Source organism: Euprymna scolopes, chromosome 23 (genome assembly GCF_053919585.1).
Source record: "Euprymna scolopes isolate OS-2025 chromosome 23, ASM5391958v1, whole genome shotgun sequence".
NCBI lineage: Eukaryota > Metazoa > Mollusca > Cephalopoda > Sepiida > Sepiolidae > Euprymna > Euprymna scolopes.
This window is the reverse complement of record NC_136504.1, coordinates 70,654,178-70,676,978: the sequence shown is the minus strand read 5'-3', so window position 1 is coordinate 70,676,978 and position 22,801 is coordinate 70,654,178. Positions and strand designations below refer to the sequence as shown.

General features: G+C 32.4%; 1 protein-coding gene across 4 annotated transcripts in view; it reads left to right on the top strand.

Annotated features, from left to right (window-relative positions):
* LOC145245982 (ras-related protein Rab-27A-like) overlaps positions 1-22,801 on the top strand; it is a 123,414-nt gene that overhangs the window by 42,095 nt on the left and 58,518 nt on the right. The window contains exon 1 of one of the 4 annotated variants that reach the window (XM_080107774.1): positions 6,293-6,873. The exons of 2 other annotated variants lie outside the window; for them this stretch is intronic. Coding sequence is in view for 1 of the 2 variants with exons in the window: in XM_080107772.1 (XP_079963898.1) it covers positions 6,837-6,873 (37 nt within the window). In the remaining variant the exon portion in view is untranslated. Of the gene's footprint in view, positions 1-6,292; positions 6,874-22,801 lie in introns of those variants that run through there. One more of the 4 variants, XM_080107772.1, reaches the window with a different exon arrangement.

Sequence of the window (22,801 nt, the reverse complement as noted above, 5' to 3'; positions counted from 1 at the left end):
CGTGAAAGATTGGCGAGGGGGGACCAGGGATTGGAGTTCAGACGAGCACCTGCCATGAAAATAACGATAAAACAAGGATAGGCTCGCAACGTCTCTTCTGTGGGAGAGAGGTTGCAGGGTAGAGAAAAGGGCATCCCCCACTAAACCACGAAGTCTATTTTGTACTCTGTCAAGGCATGATAGGCTGTTTTTGGCAGCTCCTGCCCAGATATGGCAACCCTTGGAAATATCCTTGGAAATATCCTTGGAAATAGCAGTTTTATATTTTTTAACACAAATGCATTTTAATGTCTTCAAATTTTCTGACAGTTATTGAATAATTTGAAAACGTCTCAAATAACTGATAATTTTAATTTCTCTAAAAAATGTCAAATCATCATTGATTTTCTGAACACTGTTTCTGTTTTGTATGAAAATTTTCTAAAATCTTTTCATTTGTTCTCAATTTTTTTTCATTCAAAGTTATTCTGTTTGCATTTTCTTTTTACAATTCTATTTTTTCTTTTTGCAATTTCATTTTCTTTTTGCAATTTCATTTTTTTTTTACAATTTCATTTTTTTTCTTTTGACAATTTTCTTTTTTTCTTTTGACAATTTCATTTTTTTCTTTTGACAATTTCATTTTTTTCTTTTGACAATTTCATTTTTTTCTTTTGACAATTTCATTTTTTTCTTTTGACAATTTCAGTTTTTTCTTTTGACAATTTTCTTTTTTTCTTTTGACAATTTTCTTTTTTTCTTTTGACAATTTTCTTTTTTTCTTTTGACAATTTTCTTTTTTTCTCTTGACGATTTCAGTTTTTTCTTTTTACAATTTAATTTTTTTCTTTTTGCAATTTCATTTCTTTTTTTTACAATTTCATTTCTTTTTTACAATTTAATTTTTTTTCTTTTGACAATTTTCTTTTTTTCTTTTGACAATTTTCTTTTTTTCTTTTGACAATTTTCTTTTTTTCTTTTGACAATTTTCTTTTTTCTTTTTACAATTTCATTTTTTTCTTTTTGCAATTCCATTTTTTCTGCATTCATTTTCTTTTGATGTTATGCCTTTTCTTTCTGCAATAGCAGTTTGATGATTTTGCTTATTCCTGAAAATTGCTAGAATAACATTTTAAAAGTCCTCCATTTTTGTCACTTCAAATAGGCCAACTTTTAGATTGCCAGTGTTGTGTGATATACATTTGAATTATATTAGTCTCATTGCCAGTGTTTGAGGACATAGGTTTTGAATTCTCATCGACAGTATTGTAACCTTAGAAGGGCTGATAATAATTACATCTAATGGTACATTTATAGGAATGTATTTACAAAGTTAGAGAAATAGTATGTTACAAAATGTCTGCATCCGATACTATGGCCACGACTGCAACAACACTTCATCATAACTCTATATATAGTGTGCGGAAGAGTCCATCTATTTCTGAAATAGGGTAGATCAACATCATACCATAAAAATTTGCCACATAAAAATAATTAAAATGGAATAAAAACTACATTCTCATATTATCAACCAATAATTTATTTTAAACATCAATAAACATTTTAAGTGACAAAAATATCAATTTTAAAGCTACAAAAATATTTTAAAATTTTATTTTCTTAGATTTATTTTTTAAAATATTTTTTCTTTCTTTTAATTCTAGACTAATAAGATTTTATTATGAATATTTTATTTTTCTTTAGTTATTTAAAATGAATGTTGTTTTAGCCAAGAAGAAGATAAGTCAAAGGGGGAGGGTCATCTCTGTAGATATACTAATTTGCTTATAAAATTTAATTTCTTCAGTTGTTCAAGTGATTAAAATTATATATTCCCTTTTTGCCGGTAAGTGTACATGTTTTGTCACCCTGCCAGACTGAGGACAAAACTCATCTCATGCTTATTAATTAATTGAATATATCTTAACGAAGATAAAAGTACTAAGTAATAATCAGTTTGAAGTTAGTCTTTTGGAGATTGAAGGTTCAATTCTCAATACAAAGAATAACAATTAAAAATTACTCAAGATTTGGGTGGGTTGCTCTATCTGCAGTATACCAAGCATTTGCCAGCGACAACTGCTAAAATGGAAAAAGCTAACGTTGCTGCTTTAAAGCGAATCGAAGACCGCTTTCCTTCTGGTAACCAAAGAGCAATCCAGCACAATTTTTTCAAGTTGATTGAAGGCAAACCTGGAAATAAAACAAAGCTACCATTCGTCCATGTATGGAGTACTGTTGCTACATTTGGGCTAGTGCATCTGCTACTAGTCTCTCACTCTTAGACGGGGTTAAAAAAAGAATTGCCAACCTGATAGGTCCTGCACTGTCAGCTAGACATCAACCTCTCTCATCGATGTTTCATCCCTCTGCCTGTTTTACAAGTATTTTAATGTACCCCTTTGACGTAAATACCCTTGATAAACCCGACAAGCAAAATCCCCAGATGCCAGAAAGCCTTCTACTCTAATAGTTTCTTTCCTAGGACTGCTAGACTTTGGAATTCCCTTGCGGGTCCCTGCTTCCCTGATTCTGCTGACTTGCAAAAGTTCAAGTGTCATGTAAAGAGACATCTTGCTGCTCAACTCCTTGCATAGAACTCTTGCAAATTATATCCTAGATAGTAGCCCCTTACATCAAAGTGTCACTGTGCTTTGTTTGAGGTGAAAATGCAACAAAAATGGATCTGATTGATAGAGCGAAACAAGAATAATAGCATACATATATGAAAACTGATTATTTTTCCTGACAACAATTTTAATAAAAACAGTTTTGTATATTAATACGATATTAATACGATAGCGGGTGTTATTTTGTGTCATGCTTACTACTTTTTTTTTCTGAGTAACTGTCGTTTAATTGTTATGACTTTCCATTTCTTGTAATAATTTTACCAAGAATTTTTCATAAGTTTTGGTTTCAATTATAGATAATGGCACTCAAGTAGAAGGAACGTTATATATATATATATATATATATATATATATATATATATATATATATATATATATATATATATATATATATATAAGCATATTTTAGAACCGGGCTATGCTGGGCGTTCCTGCTAGTCAAATATTATATTGTGAGCTATTTTTTCCGGAAATAACTGTTAATTATATTAGTGTTTATACTTTATCTTGCTTTTCTAAAAAAATACTTTAATGCATCTTGTAAACGTTATAAGTTACAAATATAAGTTTGTATTCTGTAATTTATTCAATTCGTTTAAAATATATTACAAAGCCTTCATCCTTAAATATATTACTAACCATTCACTCCTAAATATATACATTTAAATGTTTGCCTCTGTTATTAAGTTAACATAAGCAGGTCAACATTTTCCATTAACTGTAACGTTTGTTTTGGGATTTTAATCGTCTGATCAGTCACTGCTGAGATATTTCACCTGAACCTGACTTTTCAGAAATTGCAATTCCTTTGCTAATTATCATGTCACATACCTTACGAAAATAACTGTCTCTCTTTTTAGCAGAGAAAAGGTAGGGGGACGAGGAAAGTGTTTATAGAGTTGAAACATTATTAGCCGATATTTATTTTCATAGTTAAACTAAAAATGCTTACATCTATTTGATGTCTATTTAGAGGTTAAAAACAAATGAAGCGAGGTGTGTGTGTGAGAGAGAGAGAGAGAGAGAGAGAGAGAGAGAGAGAGAGAGAGAGAGAGAGAGAGAGAGAGAGAGATTTCCAAGAGGATGCAAGCCCTTGAGAATAACAAAGGCAAGAGAAATTCCTTTTTCATAACAAGAGCATGGTTAAATAATATTTATGGGAAAATTATTAGTTTTATTTTTTATTCTGCTATCTTACTTAGTTCTACTTTTCCTATTATCTGTACTTATTGACCCCATTACTAAATGATTGTTTTCATTAAACGATGAGAGCATAGGATGATTCATGCATATTTTCTATATCATATATTTGAAATGAAAAGTTCTAGATTGTAATTTTTAAGTAACATCACACTTTCACCAAATGACGCATACACACACAAAACGATGCAATCTATTTTCATAATCTTATCTAAAGCATTAACTTGATTATTAATTCTACCATAATGCATTTCGGTTTCTTCGTAAACACGTTAGCTATTTTATTCTTTTGATAAATTCTAACTTTTAAAACAAATCCTGATACACATTCAATAGACATGCACACGCAAAACAAAGAAATGTGTATGCTTTGCATCCGCCTCCATATCTGCATAAAAATATAAACGAGACATCAAGACAGATAATAATTTAAACTAAAAATCAATTGATATGTCAAATAATATTGGACTTAAAAAACGCATTAGAATTCTTAATATATTGTATGAGTAACACTAAAAAGTGGGTATTTTAGTTGGACTCATACAATGTTATATTGTACAAAGTTTTCATATAATCTTTGAATTTAATTTTTATTCCATTTTTTATTTATTCATTTTTTTTTTCAGAACTTTTTATTTGAAGTGTTTTAACTTTAACTTTGACATGCCTTATCTTTTGTCAGTATATTTATTCATACCAAATAAGTTACAAGTGCAAAGAAATGGAAGTACGATTTGGATTTATGTCCCTCTAAGACTAAGACATTGACACAAAGGATCCTCAGCATGTGATATGCTGCAAAACTTTTAGCAATGATAGAATTTGATCTTCCACTTGAAGACAACACATTCTGATTTTGCAGGTATGCCCATTGCATTCTTTGAAATAGCAACAAAAACTTTCTTTGGAGCAAGCTAAGTTGAACTCTGGTGGAGCATTTCGGTTACGCATTTCAAACATGAGACTTCTTATGAGATCGCCATATTGATTGCAAATAGTAAGAGGACGATAACATTGGAGAGTCTCATAGAACAAAGTCTATCTGTGCAATAGAACTTGTTAAATGGTGCAAAGCTTTTCTAGATTTCACTCTCAATCAATACATGGGAAAAATTTATGAACTGCCACAGACATTAGATCAAATTCTTCAACAAATAATAGGATTTCTGGTAAATGATCTTATTGTATCGAGCAACTGTGTAAAAGAAGAAACGTTGTTCAACCACCTGATAGAAACTTATACAAAGTAGTAGCTATTTTTCATGCTGTATTAATCTTATTTTGAGGAAAAGCAAGTTTCAAGAGATTCACTGGTAGGTGTGTGAACTAATGGAGCTCTAATTATGCTTGGTCTGCAGTTCGCTTGAGTGAAAGAGAAAATCCATCTGTTGTAGTCACACACTGCAGACTTCATTGTGAAGTCTTAACAATCATATGCTTATCAAGTGAAATGAGAAATGCTCTGAATATCAAGATTATCAACTTTCTAAACTGGTATATAAAGAATATGATGAATCTGAACATGAAGCATTGGTTTTCATAAAAACCTATGATGGATGTCAGGATAACATAATTAAGCAGTTTTATAAAGTACTAGCATGAGTACCTGGCGTTGCTCGGGTTGACATGAAGTGCCATTTGGAACACACTTGCTATACTGAGGATATTAATCATTTTCATCAAGGGCCACGTTTATACCCTTACAACAATTCCAAAAATAAAAAAACGGATAAAAACATGTAATTGTATATTAAAAAAGAAAGAGTTACGTGATACCCTCTCCACCAGATATTTCGGCAAATGATACAATGAGAAGAAACTATTTTTCGGATATTGAGCACTTTTGCTGCTCGTGTACTGGAAAGAACACCCTCCCCCAAAATAAATAAAAACAACTTTTGTCTCAATAAAAATAGCAGCGAGTGCCCAAGTGACTGCAAAAAATAAAAAATTAAAATTAGTGACGTAGGCAGGCTCAAACTTGAAATGCGGATGAAAGGAAAAGGTATTTTGCAAACTATTTTACCCACTGGACTATGACGAATCACGATTTTATGATCTTGAAAAATGATGTTTATAAATATTAATACGTGCGTGATTTGCATGTGTTTTCTTTTTTTTTTTTGTAAAGGCATTTTTTTAACTGGCTTTTTTTCTTTGTAAATAAAGGAAATTTTCGATTTGCTTTTTTTTTTTTTTTTTTTTTTTTGGCGGGGCTTTTTTGTTTTTAAAAGTGTACTTTAAGTTTCAATTGCCGGAAAAATCAAAAATTCTGTATAGCCGTTTCAAGAATAATAAAATAAAACAAATGAAATCTTTTCAGTTTATTTTTTATTTATTTATTTTTTTTTTAAATTTGGGTAGAGGTGGACACTTTGCACAAGGGTGTTTGAAGCCGTTTTAATGTTGTGTCTAGGACAAAGTTATTGCAATGAAAAATTAGTAACTACAACAACTATAAACATTTCCCTTTCCTCAACGTTATGCAAATATCACAACGGACAGTCTGTTGCAAGGTTATTTATTTTGTCACAATATTCTGTTTATTTATTCATATGACCACTGAGTGGCATTTATTTCGATGAGAAAAGTCAAATGAACATTTGTCATGCTGCAGCAGTTCATTGGACGTGATGTCAAAATGATAGGTATTGTACTTGATTGAGGCTTAGTGTCTCTAAACCTATTTAGTATAAGTGAGCTGGGTTTTTTTATGTTTTTTTTTATGGGTGCTGACTTGTTGGTAACTTTTCTAGTTGATTCATTCGTGGATTACTTGAGACAGTTATTTACAATATGCTGTCCTTATTTTGGATACATAGTTACTGAGGAACTTGTAGTTGCTCTCTTTTCTTGTCCTCTCATTTTTTTTTTAAATAGTGAAACAAATAAAAAAAAAACAAGAAATATTAGCCACTTGTTTTTATGTGAAAGTCATATTTGAATTGTGTTTCTTTTAAGTTTTATTCTCCATGTTCACGTTAGAAATACTTGAGAAATAATTTTCTTGGGAAAAACTTACCAATGTTTCCTGGAGATTCTTTTATGCTCTCATTCAAAGGTAAGTTTTTTTTTTTTTTTTTAACAGCCTTTTTTATTTTATATGCATGATTGTTGACATTGTCAATTATTTTCTCACTTCTAAAAAATGCTGATTATAACAATAATAAAGTGTTTGTTAATCTATATAAATAAAACAGATGTATGTATGTATGCCTGTCTGTGTGAAAATATTTAACTGATAAACTCTTAAACTACTGGTCGCATAACACCAAAATTAACAGGAAATAATCATACACTAACAGGGCTCTACGTACACATTTATCTTTTGTTGACCTTTGACAAGTAAATATTTTCGTTTACTAGCCAGATAGAAAAGTTACTAACAAACTCCACATGATTTTTAGAATATGACATCTTCGTTCGATGACGAATATGTACATCATAAAGATTTTTTTGTATTTTTTTTTTAATAAGTGTAATTCTAAATGTACACTGAATATTTATGTAATTCTAAATGTACACTGAATTTTTATGTAATTCTAAATATACACTGAATTTTTATGTTGATACTTGAAGGTATAAACATTCGAATTTCCTCAGATGTCCTCAAAAAGTATATTGTTTTGTTAAACCTTTTATTGTTTAAATAATTTTAATTTGACTTTGCTCGTTTTATTAAAAAAAAAGTTGAAAAGATATTTTTTCACTCAGTAGTGAGCTTTGCAAGAGTGCCGGAGAAAGAAATACAATCGTCAAAAGACAAGCGTTCCATTATTTCTAGTCGCCACTTTGAAAAATCACTCACAAAAATGCGACTGTTTCACTCGCAAGTTAGAGCTCTGACTAAGGATGGTTTAAAGCAAGTAAAGTCTTTGTTTAGATGGATATATAAAGCATACAGAAATATGTTGACAAGTTGGAATGTAAAGTGTTTATTTCAACTTGTTGAAATATTTCTATTACTTTAGCACATGTGCAAATTCATTCATAGCTTGAAGTTGTTTAATTTTAAATCTTTATCAATAGCTCGAATGGTAGGGAACATGACTAGAGTGCTAAATGTTTTGGTTTAAATTCTAGTTGATGGCACTCAAGCCATTTTTAAAAAATCTTTTGAAATCAATACAATATATTAGGTACAATATAATATTCAATAGTGAATTGGTTCTGTAAAAATAAATACAAAATCTGTATGAATTAAAATATATTTAAGCATGAATTAAAATATATTTAAGCATATTTTACGATCTTGCTAGTTATTTGAATAATAATAATAATAATATGCTGAGATATTTGATTTCAATATGGAATAATAATCTATATAATAATGTGCTAAAGTATTTCATGTTCATACACATGGTATCACCTTTCACACATATTAAAAACAATGAGATCGTACGAGCAGTAAATATGGTGTTTTGGTTATTAATGTGGGGAAGCCAATACCAAAAACAAGATAAATTCAGTCAAAAGTCGTACCATGCAGAGTCGTATGGATTTCATTTTATTTATAACTTGAAATTTGAAAATTATAGAAAAAAAAAATCCTTTTAGGATTGGAAGCGTATGTTCCTATTAACTAAAATACATTTATATGCCTAAAAGTCACTTGAAAATAAAATTATCACATTATTAGGTGACCGGCTGGCGTTGCTCGGCCGTACAATGCATTTGCACGTGATATTTTAATTTATAGATTGCGTATGTATTATTATAGAATCAATCCTCTATTGATTATTATATATTACAAGGAATAATTTGCCCGGTGGACTAATGCGTAAAAAAAAAAAAATTTAAATTAACAATGGTAATGTCATTCATCAAATTCCGTCTGTGTTAGTTTACAATATGTCAGCTGATATTTGGGCTTGACGATCTTAAAAATAGTCTTTCTTCTCTTATAAATAATTATTTTTTATCTATAAGAAAAAGACTATTTTTAAGATTGGATTTTTTCGATTTTCGATACTTATCAGATGAATTTCTGTACAAAACATACCTAAGAACACTGCCAGACATATAAATTAGCTTTGTGTTAAATTTGCAAAAGATATGCTCAGCCGTTTCGGAATCTATGAGGAAGGAACTCTCTCTCTCTCTCACACACACACACACACACACTTTTATATAATAATAGATATAGAGATTTGTTTCAATGCATCCAATCTGGCTCTACTGAAGATTGCAAATTATATTCAATTTTTTCTTATCTATAAATATTTAATTTGAGCACAGCAAAAGATGTTTATTGCATTGTTTCTTTTTCTATTTGGTAGACACAATGTTTATCCCTGAACAATTTATGGTTTAAATACAAATAATATGAAAATAATCATTGCTACTTTTTTTTTTATGAATTGCTCCACTTATCCTTGATCCACACCTTATAATGCTGAGTGTTTAGCAAGGAGATATCAAATACTTTCTTTTAGTTTTTGGTAATGTTCTAACAAGATTTGAACCCAGGTTCCTTAGACTAATAGCAAACACTCTAACCATTATGTCAAAAGAGACCATATCATAGAGAAAAATATAACCTGAAAAATATATTTATAACTAATACAGGATCCCTGCATTACCCGGGAGTAATAAATTAAACCTTACAAAAAAAGTTGAGTCACTAAGGCATTTTTGTTTTACATTCTATAACAATTCTATCATGCTTTAATCTTAAAGTGTTTGCTTTCCTATAACAAATACACGTTTTAACAGATTTTTATAGCAACATCATCTTTGTTGATGTTCCACATGAATACAACCTGCATGTTATTATAAAACCAAGATCGGTTTTGATTCATCAAATCATTCATAGGGTCATTAATTTTTTTTGTTTTTGTTTATGAAATGTTTTTAATTGGAGTCGCATTTTCTCTATAAAAACTGTTTCTTTTACCATATTTTTGTTATTTCACGACCCCAACTTTACATATTCAATCTGCATGCCAAGTTTGGTTGAACTCCATTCAATAGTTTCTGAATTGATAGCAGACAGAGACATACACACTCTACATGGTTAGCTTATAAGTTTTGTTTGTTTAATTATTCAACAAACTTTTTATGTAAAAACGTCTAAGAAATAAAATTGTATAGAAAAACCACGAATATTTTACATAAACAGAATTTGCTCTTATATTGTTTTGTCCTTTTGCTTCTGACCTTAAATCATTTCTGTTAGAAAGGTTTGTATCCTTTGATGCCAATAAATCATATTAAATATTTTTTTTTTTTTTTTACAAAGGCATCACCACATTATCAAGGCCCAGAGGCCACTCAAGGGTAAGAGTTAAAGAGTGTACAGTAGAAATTGGTCAATATAGTAATCATTAGTAATGAAAATTTGGTAAATTTGATAACTTATATGGAACGGCTCATCAAGAACTTATTTACTTTAGACTTGAACACAGCCATATTGTAGTCAGCCGAAAAGCAGGAAAACGGAAGACAATTCCACAGGCGTGCAGTTCTAAGAAAGAAGCTTTGTTCATGGAATCTACGTTTAGGTTTAGGCACAGATAAAGAGTGGGGGAAATTATTGATAGTGTTTACAGCTAGACGAGTGTTTCTTGTGAAAGTTTGGCGAGGGGGGACCATAGATTGAAGCTCAGTTGAACACTTTCCATGAAAATAACGATACATCAGAGACAAACTCGCAACATCTCTTCTGTGAGATAGAGGTTGCAAGGAGGAGAAAAGGACATCTCCTACGAGGCTACGAAGTCTATTTTTAACTCTATCAAGGCAGGACAAGTCCTTTCTAGCAGCTCCTGCCCAGATGTGGCAACAGTATTCCATCCTTGGACGTACCTGGCTCTTATATAGATAGAGAATAGCATCAGCAGTGAGATATCTACCGGATCGATAGAAAGATCCCACCATTTTTCCAGCGGCCTTGGCAACAGATTTGATATACGTGTTCCATTTAAGATCAGGAGTAATGGTCAAGCCCAGAAGCTTGTCAAAACTTGAGGCCTCCTGAAGACGAGAGCCATTCATTTCAATTGATGACAGATGTGGATTAGAATGTTGATGATGTAAAGAGAGAAGCTTGGTTTTAGATGCATTAAAAGTAACCAGCCACTCCTTTCCCCATTGTACTACGTGCTCAAGATCAGAGGAGAGAGAATTGGAGAGAACTTGGTCGTTTACTGTCTTAGATGTGGTACCATAAATGGTAGTGTCGTCAGCATAAATGTCTACAAATGATGTAAGGATATGATTTGGAAGATCATTAATGTAGATCAGGAAAAGAGTTGGGCCCAGGATGGATCCCTGAGGGAACCGGCATTAATACTGTGAGCTTCTGATTTTTGCCCCTCAACTACTACTCTTATGAACCTATCAGAAAGAAATGATTTAATAATTGAGAAGATTTTTCCAGCTATACCATAGCTAGCGATCTTATGAAGTAAACCTTTATGCCATACCCTATCAAAGGCTTTAGATATGTTAAGAGCAATTGCCCTAGAAAGATTGCTACCTAAAACAAAAATGTATTCTATTTAAATAGCCTATGAGTTTGATCATCTGAAATATAGTGATAAAATAATGTAACATGCCTGTTCATGTGTTCGTTTTTTTTTTCTTTGCAAATGTTTTGTTACCCAGGTGACATTAAAAATACTATCAGTATTGAAGTTGTGCAAAAATAAGGTTTCGTTGGGTAAATAGGAAATTGACAGTTTAGAATAAACTGATTCATTTTTATTTTTATCAAATTGCAAAATCCAAACAGACCAGACAATCAGGGTAAAAATGTAGTATCTGTTCTGATCTCGGTCAGAGAAAAAATCCTTTCAGACTATGGCAATTTTGATTTTTTGACATTTTCAAAATTCAGTGCTTCAGCATCAGCCATGATTGCAGCTTTACTACAGGGTGGAACAATAAAATTGTCGCTCTAGAAAAGACGACATGATTCCATTTGCGTTTGATGAAAATCGGTTTTCTTTTTTTGTTGCAAACCATCTACTAGTTAGTCAGTTGTGTACAAATCATAAGAGTGATAGAAGCCTTCTATCATGTCTGAAAATGATACAATGTTCAATGAGCGAGATCGGAGATGCGCCACTGTACAACTCATGCTCTCTACCGATCCAAGTTATGACAACAGGACCATTGTCAAAAGCCTAAAAATGCATCACTGGATTGCCATGAATAACAGGGACGTGTCTGGGGTGATGAAAACAAAGTTTCCGGCCACAGTTATGGTCTTTGGTGCGGTTTCAAGTGAGGGCCACATTATGCCACCTCACATGTTCAAAGTCGGCTTGAAAGTCAACACCAAAGTGTATTTGGATGTGCTGAAGAGTATGGTGATCTCCTGGTGCAATCAGGTGGTCCCTGGCAGACTCTTGGCAGCAGGTCTCTGTGCCTGCCCACAAGTTCAAAGAGACGGGCTTTGCTTCAGAAGGAGTGCTATGAGTTTGTACCCTTTTCTCACCGGCCCTCCTCCTCACCCGACCTGGACTACTTCGTTTGGTCATATGTTAAGAACATCACCTACATGACCTTCCACAACACCAAAGCCAGCCTGATTGCTGCTATCTGCTGAGTATTCGCCAACCTCCTGCTGGCACTTGTGGAAAATATATGCTCCCAGTTCCAAACCCATATCAAGGCAGTGATTGTGGCTAAAGGCGGCTACATTGAATAGATGTCAGCTCTACTACACAATCAAGTTACCTAAATTGATTTTTTTTCAATAAAAGTTTTAAAATAAAGCTGTAGTGTTGTTTTGTTTAGGGCGACAATACTATATTCTACCCTGTACTTATGTATGACTAAATGAGGTATGACAAAAGGCACAACTACTTGCTGCAGATGATTTGATATTCAAGCAACTTTGGCTCATCGTTCAAGCAAACTGTGTTCAAGCGATCTGGCTCTGCCAGTGCAAACTATCATAAATATTTCTTGCAGTATTATTGAAATAAACAATAAAATGGATTTAGTCACAGCATTCAATCGAGAGTTTATTTTTTTAAATATTTTTTTTAAAAAAGATATTTACTAAAATAAACTCTTCATTTTCTAAAAATAATTCCCTTTTAAATCTGAAAAAAAAAATTACAAAAGTATTCGGATTAAATCTTATAAGCGACCTTTCTCTTTAAAATTTGAATTTTTTTAACACAATAGCAAATTTGCATAATGGAAAATTAGAAAATCTTTGTAAAAAGTAAACAAAGTAAATAGGAACATAATTAAATTCATTGAAATAAATATTTTCTACACAGAAAAATGTGAATATTTTTACTTTTTGTTTATTTCAATAACAGTGCAGGAAATATTAACATACTTTGTGCTGACGGGTCCAGATTGCCTGAATGATGATAGAAATCAAAATTTGTTCAAATGGCGAGCCGAAGTTTGAGCAGCAACAAGCAGTCGGTCCTCTTGTCATGCCTAATTTAACCATAACAGTAATACCTATGAAAAGTATGTTACCAAAGCAAATCTATGCGTAGGAGTAGAAATGAATAAAAAAAAAAAAAATGAGATCATCTTGACTAAATTAAGAAATGAGATTACAATAAATCCAAAGAAATGTGTAAACAGTAAAATATCATGATTGTATATTTTTCAGATGATTTATAATTATTTTTTTGTATTATTTCGACTATTATTCTCATCTTGGTTGTGAATGCATCAGAAGATGACCAGAGGTTACATCGGCCAAAACATGAAAAAAAAAAAAAAATAAATAAAACAAAAAAAACAACCAAGATGAGAATGATAGTCCAAATGATACAAAAAAAAAATAATTAGTAAAATATGACTTTTAGGTTATTTTATTTTAAAAGAAGGTATATCACCAAACCAAACCTTAATTGAAAAAAAAAAAATACTAAAAAATAATTATACCTACAAAAAATAACATTTTTTTTGAAGATTGGAAAATTTCTGCAGATGATATTTATCAAAATATATGGACTTGACTAAACTGCTTGCAAATTTAAGAAAAAAAGAATGTTGAATTCATAAAAAGCTTTTGATTGGTGAAAATAAATTATAGCAAAAAAATGAATAGTGAAAATTTTGGATCCCAACAACATTAAATGCATCTTCTGTCTACTATTATATTAAAGGAACTTTGTATGTGTGTGTGTGTGAACCATTTAACCACGATACTTGACTTTTGAACGTTTAACTTTAATTCAAGTGATTATGTAAAAATAATTTCATAAAATCTACAGTTGGTTCTTTGATAAGACAGGGGCGCATTTGAAATGGATGTTTCTATTTAGAGCACAATTGAACCATGATACTTTACTTCTGCATTTTAAACTTTAAGTGAATGCATTATTTATAGATAATTTTATAAAATCAGCAGTAGATTCTCTAGTGCCATGGAAACTACAATGTATTCTAAACTAAGTTACTGCAGAGAGGCATGTGAAGCTTCTTCCCAGTACACTGCAGGCGTGGGGGTCCCTAACTAGAACAGGCAATCAATCGATTTGATTAAAAAATAGGCGATTTCACCGATTTCGATGACAGTATAAGAGGGTGGAACATTTGTTGATTCACATTCAATCCCTTAATGTTGTCCGGTCAGTGCTGTCCCACTGAACGAAATCTATATTGTCTGTAATCTCAAACTCCTTTTTTGTTGGTTTTTCTTGCAGGCATCTTTCACTTTGCTGGACTCTGGTAGGGCATGGGAGTTTGCTTATGTAATATGTCCAGAAAAAATTAATAAATTTCCACTGATTTTCTGTAACTTAAAACTATCGTAACATTTTTAAAATTATCGAAATGACTTTTTTTCCCCCCAGAAATTTATTCTATATTCCAATTAAATGCTTAAGAACAATAAATAAAGACAACATTCTTCCAGATATGGTGTAGACTTGTTTGGTATCTTTTGGACAAGGTTTCACATAAATTGCTCGTTCAACTTCAATCGAGCGTTCAAATTCAGTCATAAAAATGAAGAAAAAACATTGAAATTTTGTCTAAGAGTTAGAGAATATAACCACTGAAATATAAAATCATAAGATAAACACATACATACCTCTAAATTACACCTAGGCAGCCATAAAACTTTCTTATATTTAACTGATGGTCTACTTGTGTTGCATATCTGGTAATCTGCATAACCACTTGTTCTGTACCCCTTACCTAAACTGAAACTCTTTAAAAAAAAAAAAAAATGACAGTACGATCTAAAATTACGCTTAAACAAGGACAAAACACAAACAAAACCAAATTACCTCCTCCCTTAAGGTTTGCATTTACGAACATCTGTGGGCTTAGAACTAATTTAAATGATGTTGAAGCATTTTTCCTAACAAACACCCGGGATATCTTAGCACTAAGTGAGACTAACCTTCACTCGTCCATCCCCTCTAACTACTTTAACATGCCTGGTAATCTCTTACTCTGCCGTAAGGACTCTGACAGACATATGCACGGGCTGGGAATCTATATCCTTGACTAGAGAAACAAAACTGGAATCGGATGATCAAGCCTTTATGTGCTTTAGACTTAACATGCAATGTAACATTAGTTACTTTTATTTTCTCTACCGCTCTCTCTCGACCCAGGACTGTCCTCTAATAAACAAAGTCTCTGACAGCATAGATACAGCACTTTCCCTCGACACTAGCGCACAAGTGCATGTATTTGGTGACGTCAATGTCCACCACAGCAACTGGCTTGGATTTTCTACTTACAGACGCAGCTGGTAGCACAACACATAGCTTCTCTATATCTCATGCCCTATCACAGATGGTTACGTTTCCAACCCATTTTCTAGACCAGCAAGAACAACACTCATTATTTCTAGATCTGTTTCTGACCACAGTTCCAGATGATTGTGTTACGAATGCCCACAGCCATCTTGGGAATGCTGATCATGCAGTGATAATGGTTGAAATCGCCCAAAACTCTAGGGCCACAACTGAAGAACCATTGCTTAAAACAACGAGATATTATAAAAAGACTGACTGGGAAGCCATCAGAGATCTCATCAGAGACGCCCCATGGCAAAATATCTTTTCACTTCCTGCTGAACAGTGCGCAAATGAGACCACTGAATGGTTCAAAACGGCAATTGAAGCACATGTTCCCGCATGGAAATTTTATAGTAAGCTCCACTCTCCCCAATGGTTTACTTCTACTTGTGCAGCTGCCATTGTGCAAAGACAGCATGCGTACCGCAGATTTAACCGACATAAGTCCAGTTCAAACAGACAGAAGTATATAGAAGCCAGAAGTAACTGTAAGAAAGAAATAGACAGCTAAGAGAGAATTTACTGAAACCACCAAAAAACGCATCGAAGCACAGAAATTAGGAACCTGTGACTTCTGGAAAATCTATAACAGTGTAGTAAATAATGGGCAATCAACAATTCCCCACTATCCAACAATCATGAGGTTGTTTGCTCAGCAACCAAGAAGGTCCATGCTTGCCAGTCGGTTTGCCTCCAACTCCACACTGGACCTTGCTAACCACCCCCTCCCAGACTTTCCTTTGCGGACAGACGCCACACTAGACGATCTGAAAATCACCACTTCTCAGGTGCATGCTATCATAAAAAATCTTGACACTTCAAAAGCATGTGGACCTGATCTCATTCCGGCTGTGCTATTACAAAAATGTTCCGACAAAGTAGTTCCAGTTCTCTCCAAACTTTACAACAAATGCCTTAATGAATCTTGCTTTCCTGCCTGCTGGAAAACTGCTTCTGTGGTACCAGTTTCAAGAATTCTGGCGAAAAAACTGACCTATTAAATTATCGTTCCATTAGCATCCTCCCACTTTTTGCCCAAATATTTGAGTCCATAATTAACCAAGCTCTAGTCCATCACCTTACAGATGCTAAACTTCTGACCAACCAATAGTACGGATTTAGGCAAGCATGTTCCACAGCAGACATCCTAACTAATCTCTGAACGTATATACCATTCACTGGACAAAGCAGCGGAGGGTAGAGCTGTAGCTCTAGATATATCTAAGGCTTTTGACAGGGTATGGCATGAGAGTCTCCTCAGGAAAATCAGATCATACGGTATCACTGGAAGAATATTTAACATAATTAATTCCTTCTTAGATAAAAGAAAAATCCAGGTTGTCCTCGACGGTCGTACATCTAAACAATATGCATTTATATGCGGGAGTGCCTCAAGGGTCTATCCTTGGACTTTTATTATTCCTAATATTCATAAATGACCTCCCTAACAAAATTGTCTGTGAGATGGGTATATATGCTGATAACACCACGCTCTATAACAGACAGGACAGGAAAACAAATGAACACATATCTAAAGAAATGGCAGAAACACTAGAGGATGACCTCCAATCTGTAGTGGAATAGGGACAAAAATGGATGGTCAATAATCACAAGAAACCTTCTCTACCACCAATAGCAATGGGCAAAGACTCTTTATCTGAAAGTACATCTTTTAAACTCATCGGCCTTACATTCACAGGAAACATGTTGGAACAATTACATTGAGAGCATTGCCAGGACCGCTGCAGAGAAGGTAGGTTCTCTCTACCGTGCTAGAAAGCTACTAACGCCCGAAAGTATCTTGTACATCTATAAGGCCATCATTTGTCCATGTATGGAGTATTGCTGTCATATTTGAGTTGGTACATCTGCTACTAGTCTCTCGCTCTTAGACAAGGTTCAAAAGAGAGTCGCCAATCTGATAGGTCCTGAACTGTCATCTAAGCTTCAGCCTCTATCTCATCGACGAAATGTAGCATCCCTCTGCTTGTTCTACAAGTACTTTAACGGTGAATGCTCTGACGAACGGCAAGCACTCATACACCCTCAACATGAATACCCCTGACAAACCCAACAAGCAGCTAAATCCCACCCCCTCACAGTAGAGATCCCTAAATGTAAGAGAGCCTTCTACTCCAGTAGTTTCTTCCCCAGAACTGCTAGACTTTGGAATTCCCTTCCGGGTTCCTGCTTCCCCAACTGTACTGATATGCAGAAGTTAAAGTGTAACGTGAACCGACATCTTGCTGCTCAACTTCTCACATAGTACCCCTGTAGATTATGTCTCTGATAGTAACCCCCTACATCAAAGTGGCAATGTGTCTTGTTTTGGGTGAAAATGTAATAAAAAAAAATCAACATTAGATGAAACTTGAGCGTTTTCAACTACGATTTTTTGAAAATTGTCAACTTTCGGCGCTAAATTTCAATGTGAAGGAATAAAATACCAAGTATGAACCTATATATATATTCTGAAAGTTCTATCTTTTAGCTTTCTAAATATTAAAACAAATATCACTTCTGACCTCTGGAGTTGTCTTTTCTGTCTCAGCATATAAATGGGTAAAAACGTTCCACAAGATGAACTTCCCTCAGTCAAAAAACCCTATTAGGTGCAATTTTCTAGGCTAGAAAGTAAATACTTTTTAAAAAAATTTACAATTTTGTAATGATGGGCAGTCCTGTCATGACACGTTGCGACAGTTCTTTATTGGGTCTTGAGCTTATTTTGGCTGGGCTCAAAAACAGTGTTCCCATTGATTGCTGGTCTGAAATTTGGCAGTTCATCATAACTTATGTATATCTTACAAGGGTCATAAGGATAAAAAATTCTGATTGGGGTGGTGAAATTTTGATCTTTTACTGGATGATTTGGCATGGAATGTCCCTTATGTTTAGTGCTTTTAGTAGCGTTCTGCAGGCCACCTGTTTTTTTTTTTGTTTTTTTTCACTGATCACTTAAATAATTTCTCTTCGCAAGGGAGTGATTAGAAAATTGATTTTAGTAATGCTCTGGAGGTCTCCTTACTTACAGAAGTACTTAATATCCTGGATAGAGCAGGTAAAAAGTGAGTTTTTTTCATTCCTCACAAAACAAGGGATTTCTCTTCATGAAGGCGAGAACTTTCACATACATGTGTTTGTACGTCCGTTATCACCTTTTACACATGTTTTTCATATACATCATCACCTATCACATACATTTCTGATTGTACATATGTAAATTCCTTTCACCTACATTTTTGTTTGTACCTATGTCATCGCCTTTCATGCATTTCTGTTTGTACTTGTTATCACCTTCATGTACGTTTGTTTGTACGTTATCACCTTCATGTACGTTTGTTTGTACATGTCATCACCTTCATGTACGTTTGTTTGTACGTTATCACCTTTCATGTACGTTTGTTTGTACATTATCACCTTTCAGATTTCCACATTCCTTTAAAAAAGAATTTTATTAATCCACTGTTCATTTTTTTTCTGTTTCCTTATTGGATAATTAGTTTCATTTCACTATTACGCACATTTCTATTTGTGCATATTTTCTACATTGTGCATAATTGCATAGCATTTAGAGCTGCATAGGATTGGTCTCTTCTAGACTACTTTTTCAGTTTTTGTGTCTACATACTGGAAACTTGATATATGGGGTGTTCAGACCCGTGGAACAAAATCGATTTAATTTTTAGTTGGAAAAGGAGTCCAAATTTTAAAAAATGGAACATAGCAGGTGTAGTTCGACATAATATATAAGCTGTATGTATGTACAAATATATATTTATACATTTATCATGGAATGTTTTGATATGAATATGGACTTAACTCGGATGGTAACAAATGATTCTGGAGAGTTGAATGTTTTTGTTTTGATTCTAGCTGATCGCACTCAAGTCATATTTTTTAACTTTTGAAATCACTGCCATATATTGAGTATAATATAATAATCAATAGAGAATTGGCTCTATCATAAATATGAAAACTGCATAAATTAAAATATATTTTAGCATATTTTATGACTGAGCAACCCAAAGTGGCGTGCTAGTATTATATTTGTATATCTAAGAACAAAATTAAAAGCTTGATTAGCTACTAATAAGGTGGTCCTGGATATGACCTTAAACCATATCCAATGGTGAGGCCCCAGCTTGCGGACTTTGGGAAGTGTGGAGACACCCTTTAATTGCCAGTGCTCCCAGTCCACTCTGACCCGGAATGGTAGTACCTGTTAGGGTCCCAACTATGGGTTAAATAAATAGAAACCGACTTAAAAAAAAAAAAAAAATTCTATTAAAAAATTTTTCCTCAAAATCACTGGATTTGGCATTAAATAACCTGAAAAGGGTTGATATGCTGTAAAACAACCAACTAATAAGGTTAATCTCACACTTCTTGACACTATTTTACATTACTTTGATGATAATCATTTAAAAAATTGCTAATTAAAAATTTATTACACAATAATTCTTAATGGACATGAATAATTGTAGGATCAAATGTTTATTGTTCATAGAAAGCTGTACTAAAGCCAACAGCAATACATAAACTTATGTTATATTGGATGTAAATTTTTTCTTTTGAAGTTAATGAAAGTCTTATTTTATGATTTGGTTAGAATGCTTTTTATTTGAGTTTCCACAATAGCTCATAAATGTTCATTGAAAATTTGTAAATTCTAATTTTGTTCCCTTCATTGATGATGTCATAGATTCAGTCTTTGTGAAACCTTCAACAAGACGATTAACACATGTGTGACTTTGAAATTAAAAATATCGTTTTGCCTTTAGTGGTTTTCTAGTTAAGAAATTAATTCCGAAAACAAAAAATTTTTACTGTAATTTCTTTGCAACATTCTGGATTTTAGTCAACTGTTGTTTTACTCTGCAAATCAAATTTAACAGATATAGTTTGCCTAAAGAATGTATCATTCAAGGATGTGACTTTCTACTTTTTAGCAGAATTCATTTTTTCAATCTAGAAAAAAAAAAACAACAGATTTCTGCATAAATATGGATATAAGTTCTTCCTTTTTTAATTATCGAAATCTATTTTTTATTGAGATAAAAATGAAACTTATAGTTTTGAAAAAGTGCCTGTAAAATATTGACTGTTTTTGTTATTTTAGACATTATTTTTTGCTCCAATTCACAGGCAATGCTGTGCTAGTATATATATATATATATATATATATATATATATATTTTTACAAAATCAAGGCAACAAAATATGAAATGAGAACATCATATGGCGTATTTTCTTATGTGTTACAATTGTTTCACAACTATTTGGACAAATTTAAACAGATTTAACAATATTCCAAAAATAGCTACTCTTCAGACACTAAAATACATTTGTTATACATATATAAATATATTCATAATCCCTATTATAAGACATCGAGCAGCGAGACTATCTCTTCCTCCTCAATTTTATTTTATTTTAAAAAAATTTTTTTTATTGTCTTCGAATTGAGTAAATGGCCCATTTTCATATTTCTTTTTGATAGTTCAATAATTTTATATATATTTATATTCATTTAATCTTTTAATGTTTTTCCTAATTCTTATAATTATTTTATCCTTTCCGATTTATTTACTTTATGAATTTATCCCCCAAACCCTAATCTACACCTTCAGATATTAGTCTCTATTTATATGTTCAACTATTCTTATCTCAATTAGCCTCAGTTTAGTACAAATTTTTATTTGTTACAATATATTTGTTGATTTTTTTCATTCCTTTATTTCTTAAGAAAAACTATTATTAAAAGGTTAATATAAATAATATTAAAGTTTATCTTTATCCCATACAAGTTATGTAAATAATTTGAATGTTAATTTTATCTTTTTAAGTCTTATCAAAATAAACATTTAATTTTAATCTTCTAATCTTTACTATTCCGTATCATTCATTATATGTTCATGGTGAAAGGGACATAACTAAATTTTGGCCATATTTATCAAGTCATATTTTATCGAAATTCCTATGTATTTTTTCTTTAGAATTCACTATGTGGTATGACTCCAGTAAGCATGGATTATATCTTTTTCATTTACAAGGTTTATATTTTCTAGTATTATCTACTATTGACCATTTTAATTCAAATTCTATTTTATTTTTATGTAGTTCCCTAACCTAATCACCAAATGCAGTTGCGTTTCTCTTCTTATTTTTAATATTTATTTTTGTCCTATGGTTATTTCTATCCTTATCCTCATTCCAATTTGGTTTCTTTTCTGGTCCAATATTAAATGATGCAATATAGTTTCGGTATCTGTTCTTAAAATAACATTTAGTTCCCCCTAGGTATATCTTTTTACTATTATTCATCTTAACTTCACATTAAGTTACATTTTTCTCAATATTTATTTAACCTGATTCAATTCTATTATTATTCACTATTTTGTTAATTTTACCATTATTTGAACTTATAGTTTTACTTAGATTCGTAGCGGTTAAGAATGAAAGCTTATTATTTTGTCTGGGGGGAAATTCTTATAAATTATTTTGTAAAATTATTTAGGAATATTATTTTGTATATGTTCACTGAAAGGAATTAAACCAGACTTGCTTTTTGTGGCTATTTCTCTTATTTTTAACTGCATTATTGGTCCGCAGATTTATCGGACAGGGACCTATGTTTTCAGTGGCGTCCGTGCCTCCAGACTATTGCCAAATAACTGTCCATTAGCTTTTCCTGAAATTTTGCCACAAATTATATTTCATTAAGTAGATGTGCACAGTGAAACATTTTTTTTTATAAAAATTCCTGTTGCGCTCCCAGGAGCTCAAAAGAGACACATTTTGCCCCATAACTTTTGATTCATCCATTAGATTTTTTTAAAACTTAACCAAAATGTGGAGCCCATTGTTCTTAATATAAATCCAGTATGGGTGACCCTGGCAAAATTCTAGTTCGCATCCCCGGGGACTTTCAGTGCTAAAAATGCCTCTTTTTGTGACTCTTTTTTCATATTTCTGAACAAAAACTTGATATATCTGACTATATAGTGGTTTCTCACGGTGGTCAACTCAAATATACATGTGTTAAGGCCTGAAACTGCACCATTATCCATTTATACTGGAATTCGGTGTCCCAAAGAGGTCAAAAATGTACCAAAATGGCTAAAAATGTTGCTTTTTGCCCCATAGCGTTTGATCCATCCATTAGATTTTCCTGAAATATAGCCAAAATGTGGAAGCCATTGTTCTTAATGTAACATTCAGTATGGGTAACCCTGGCAAAATTCT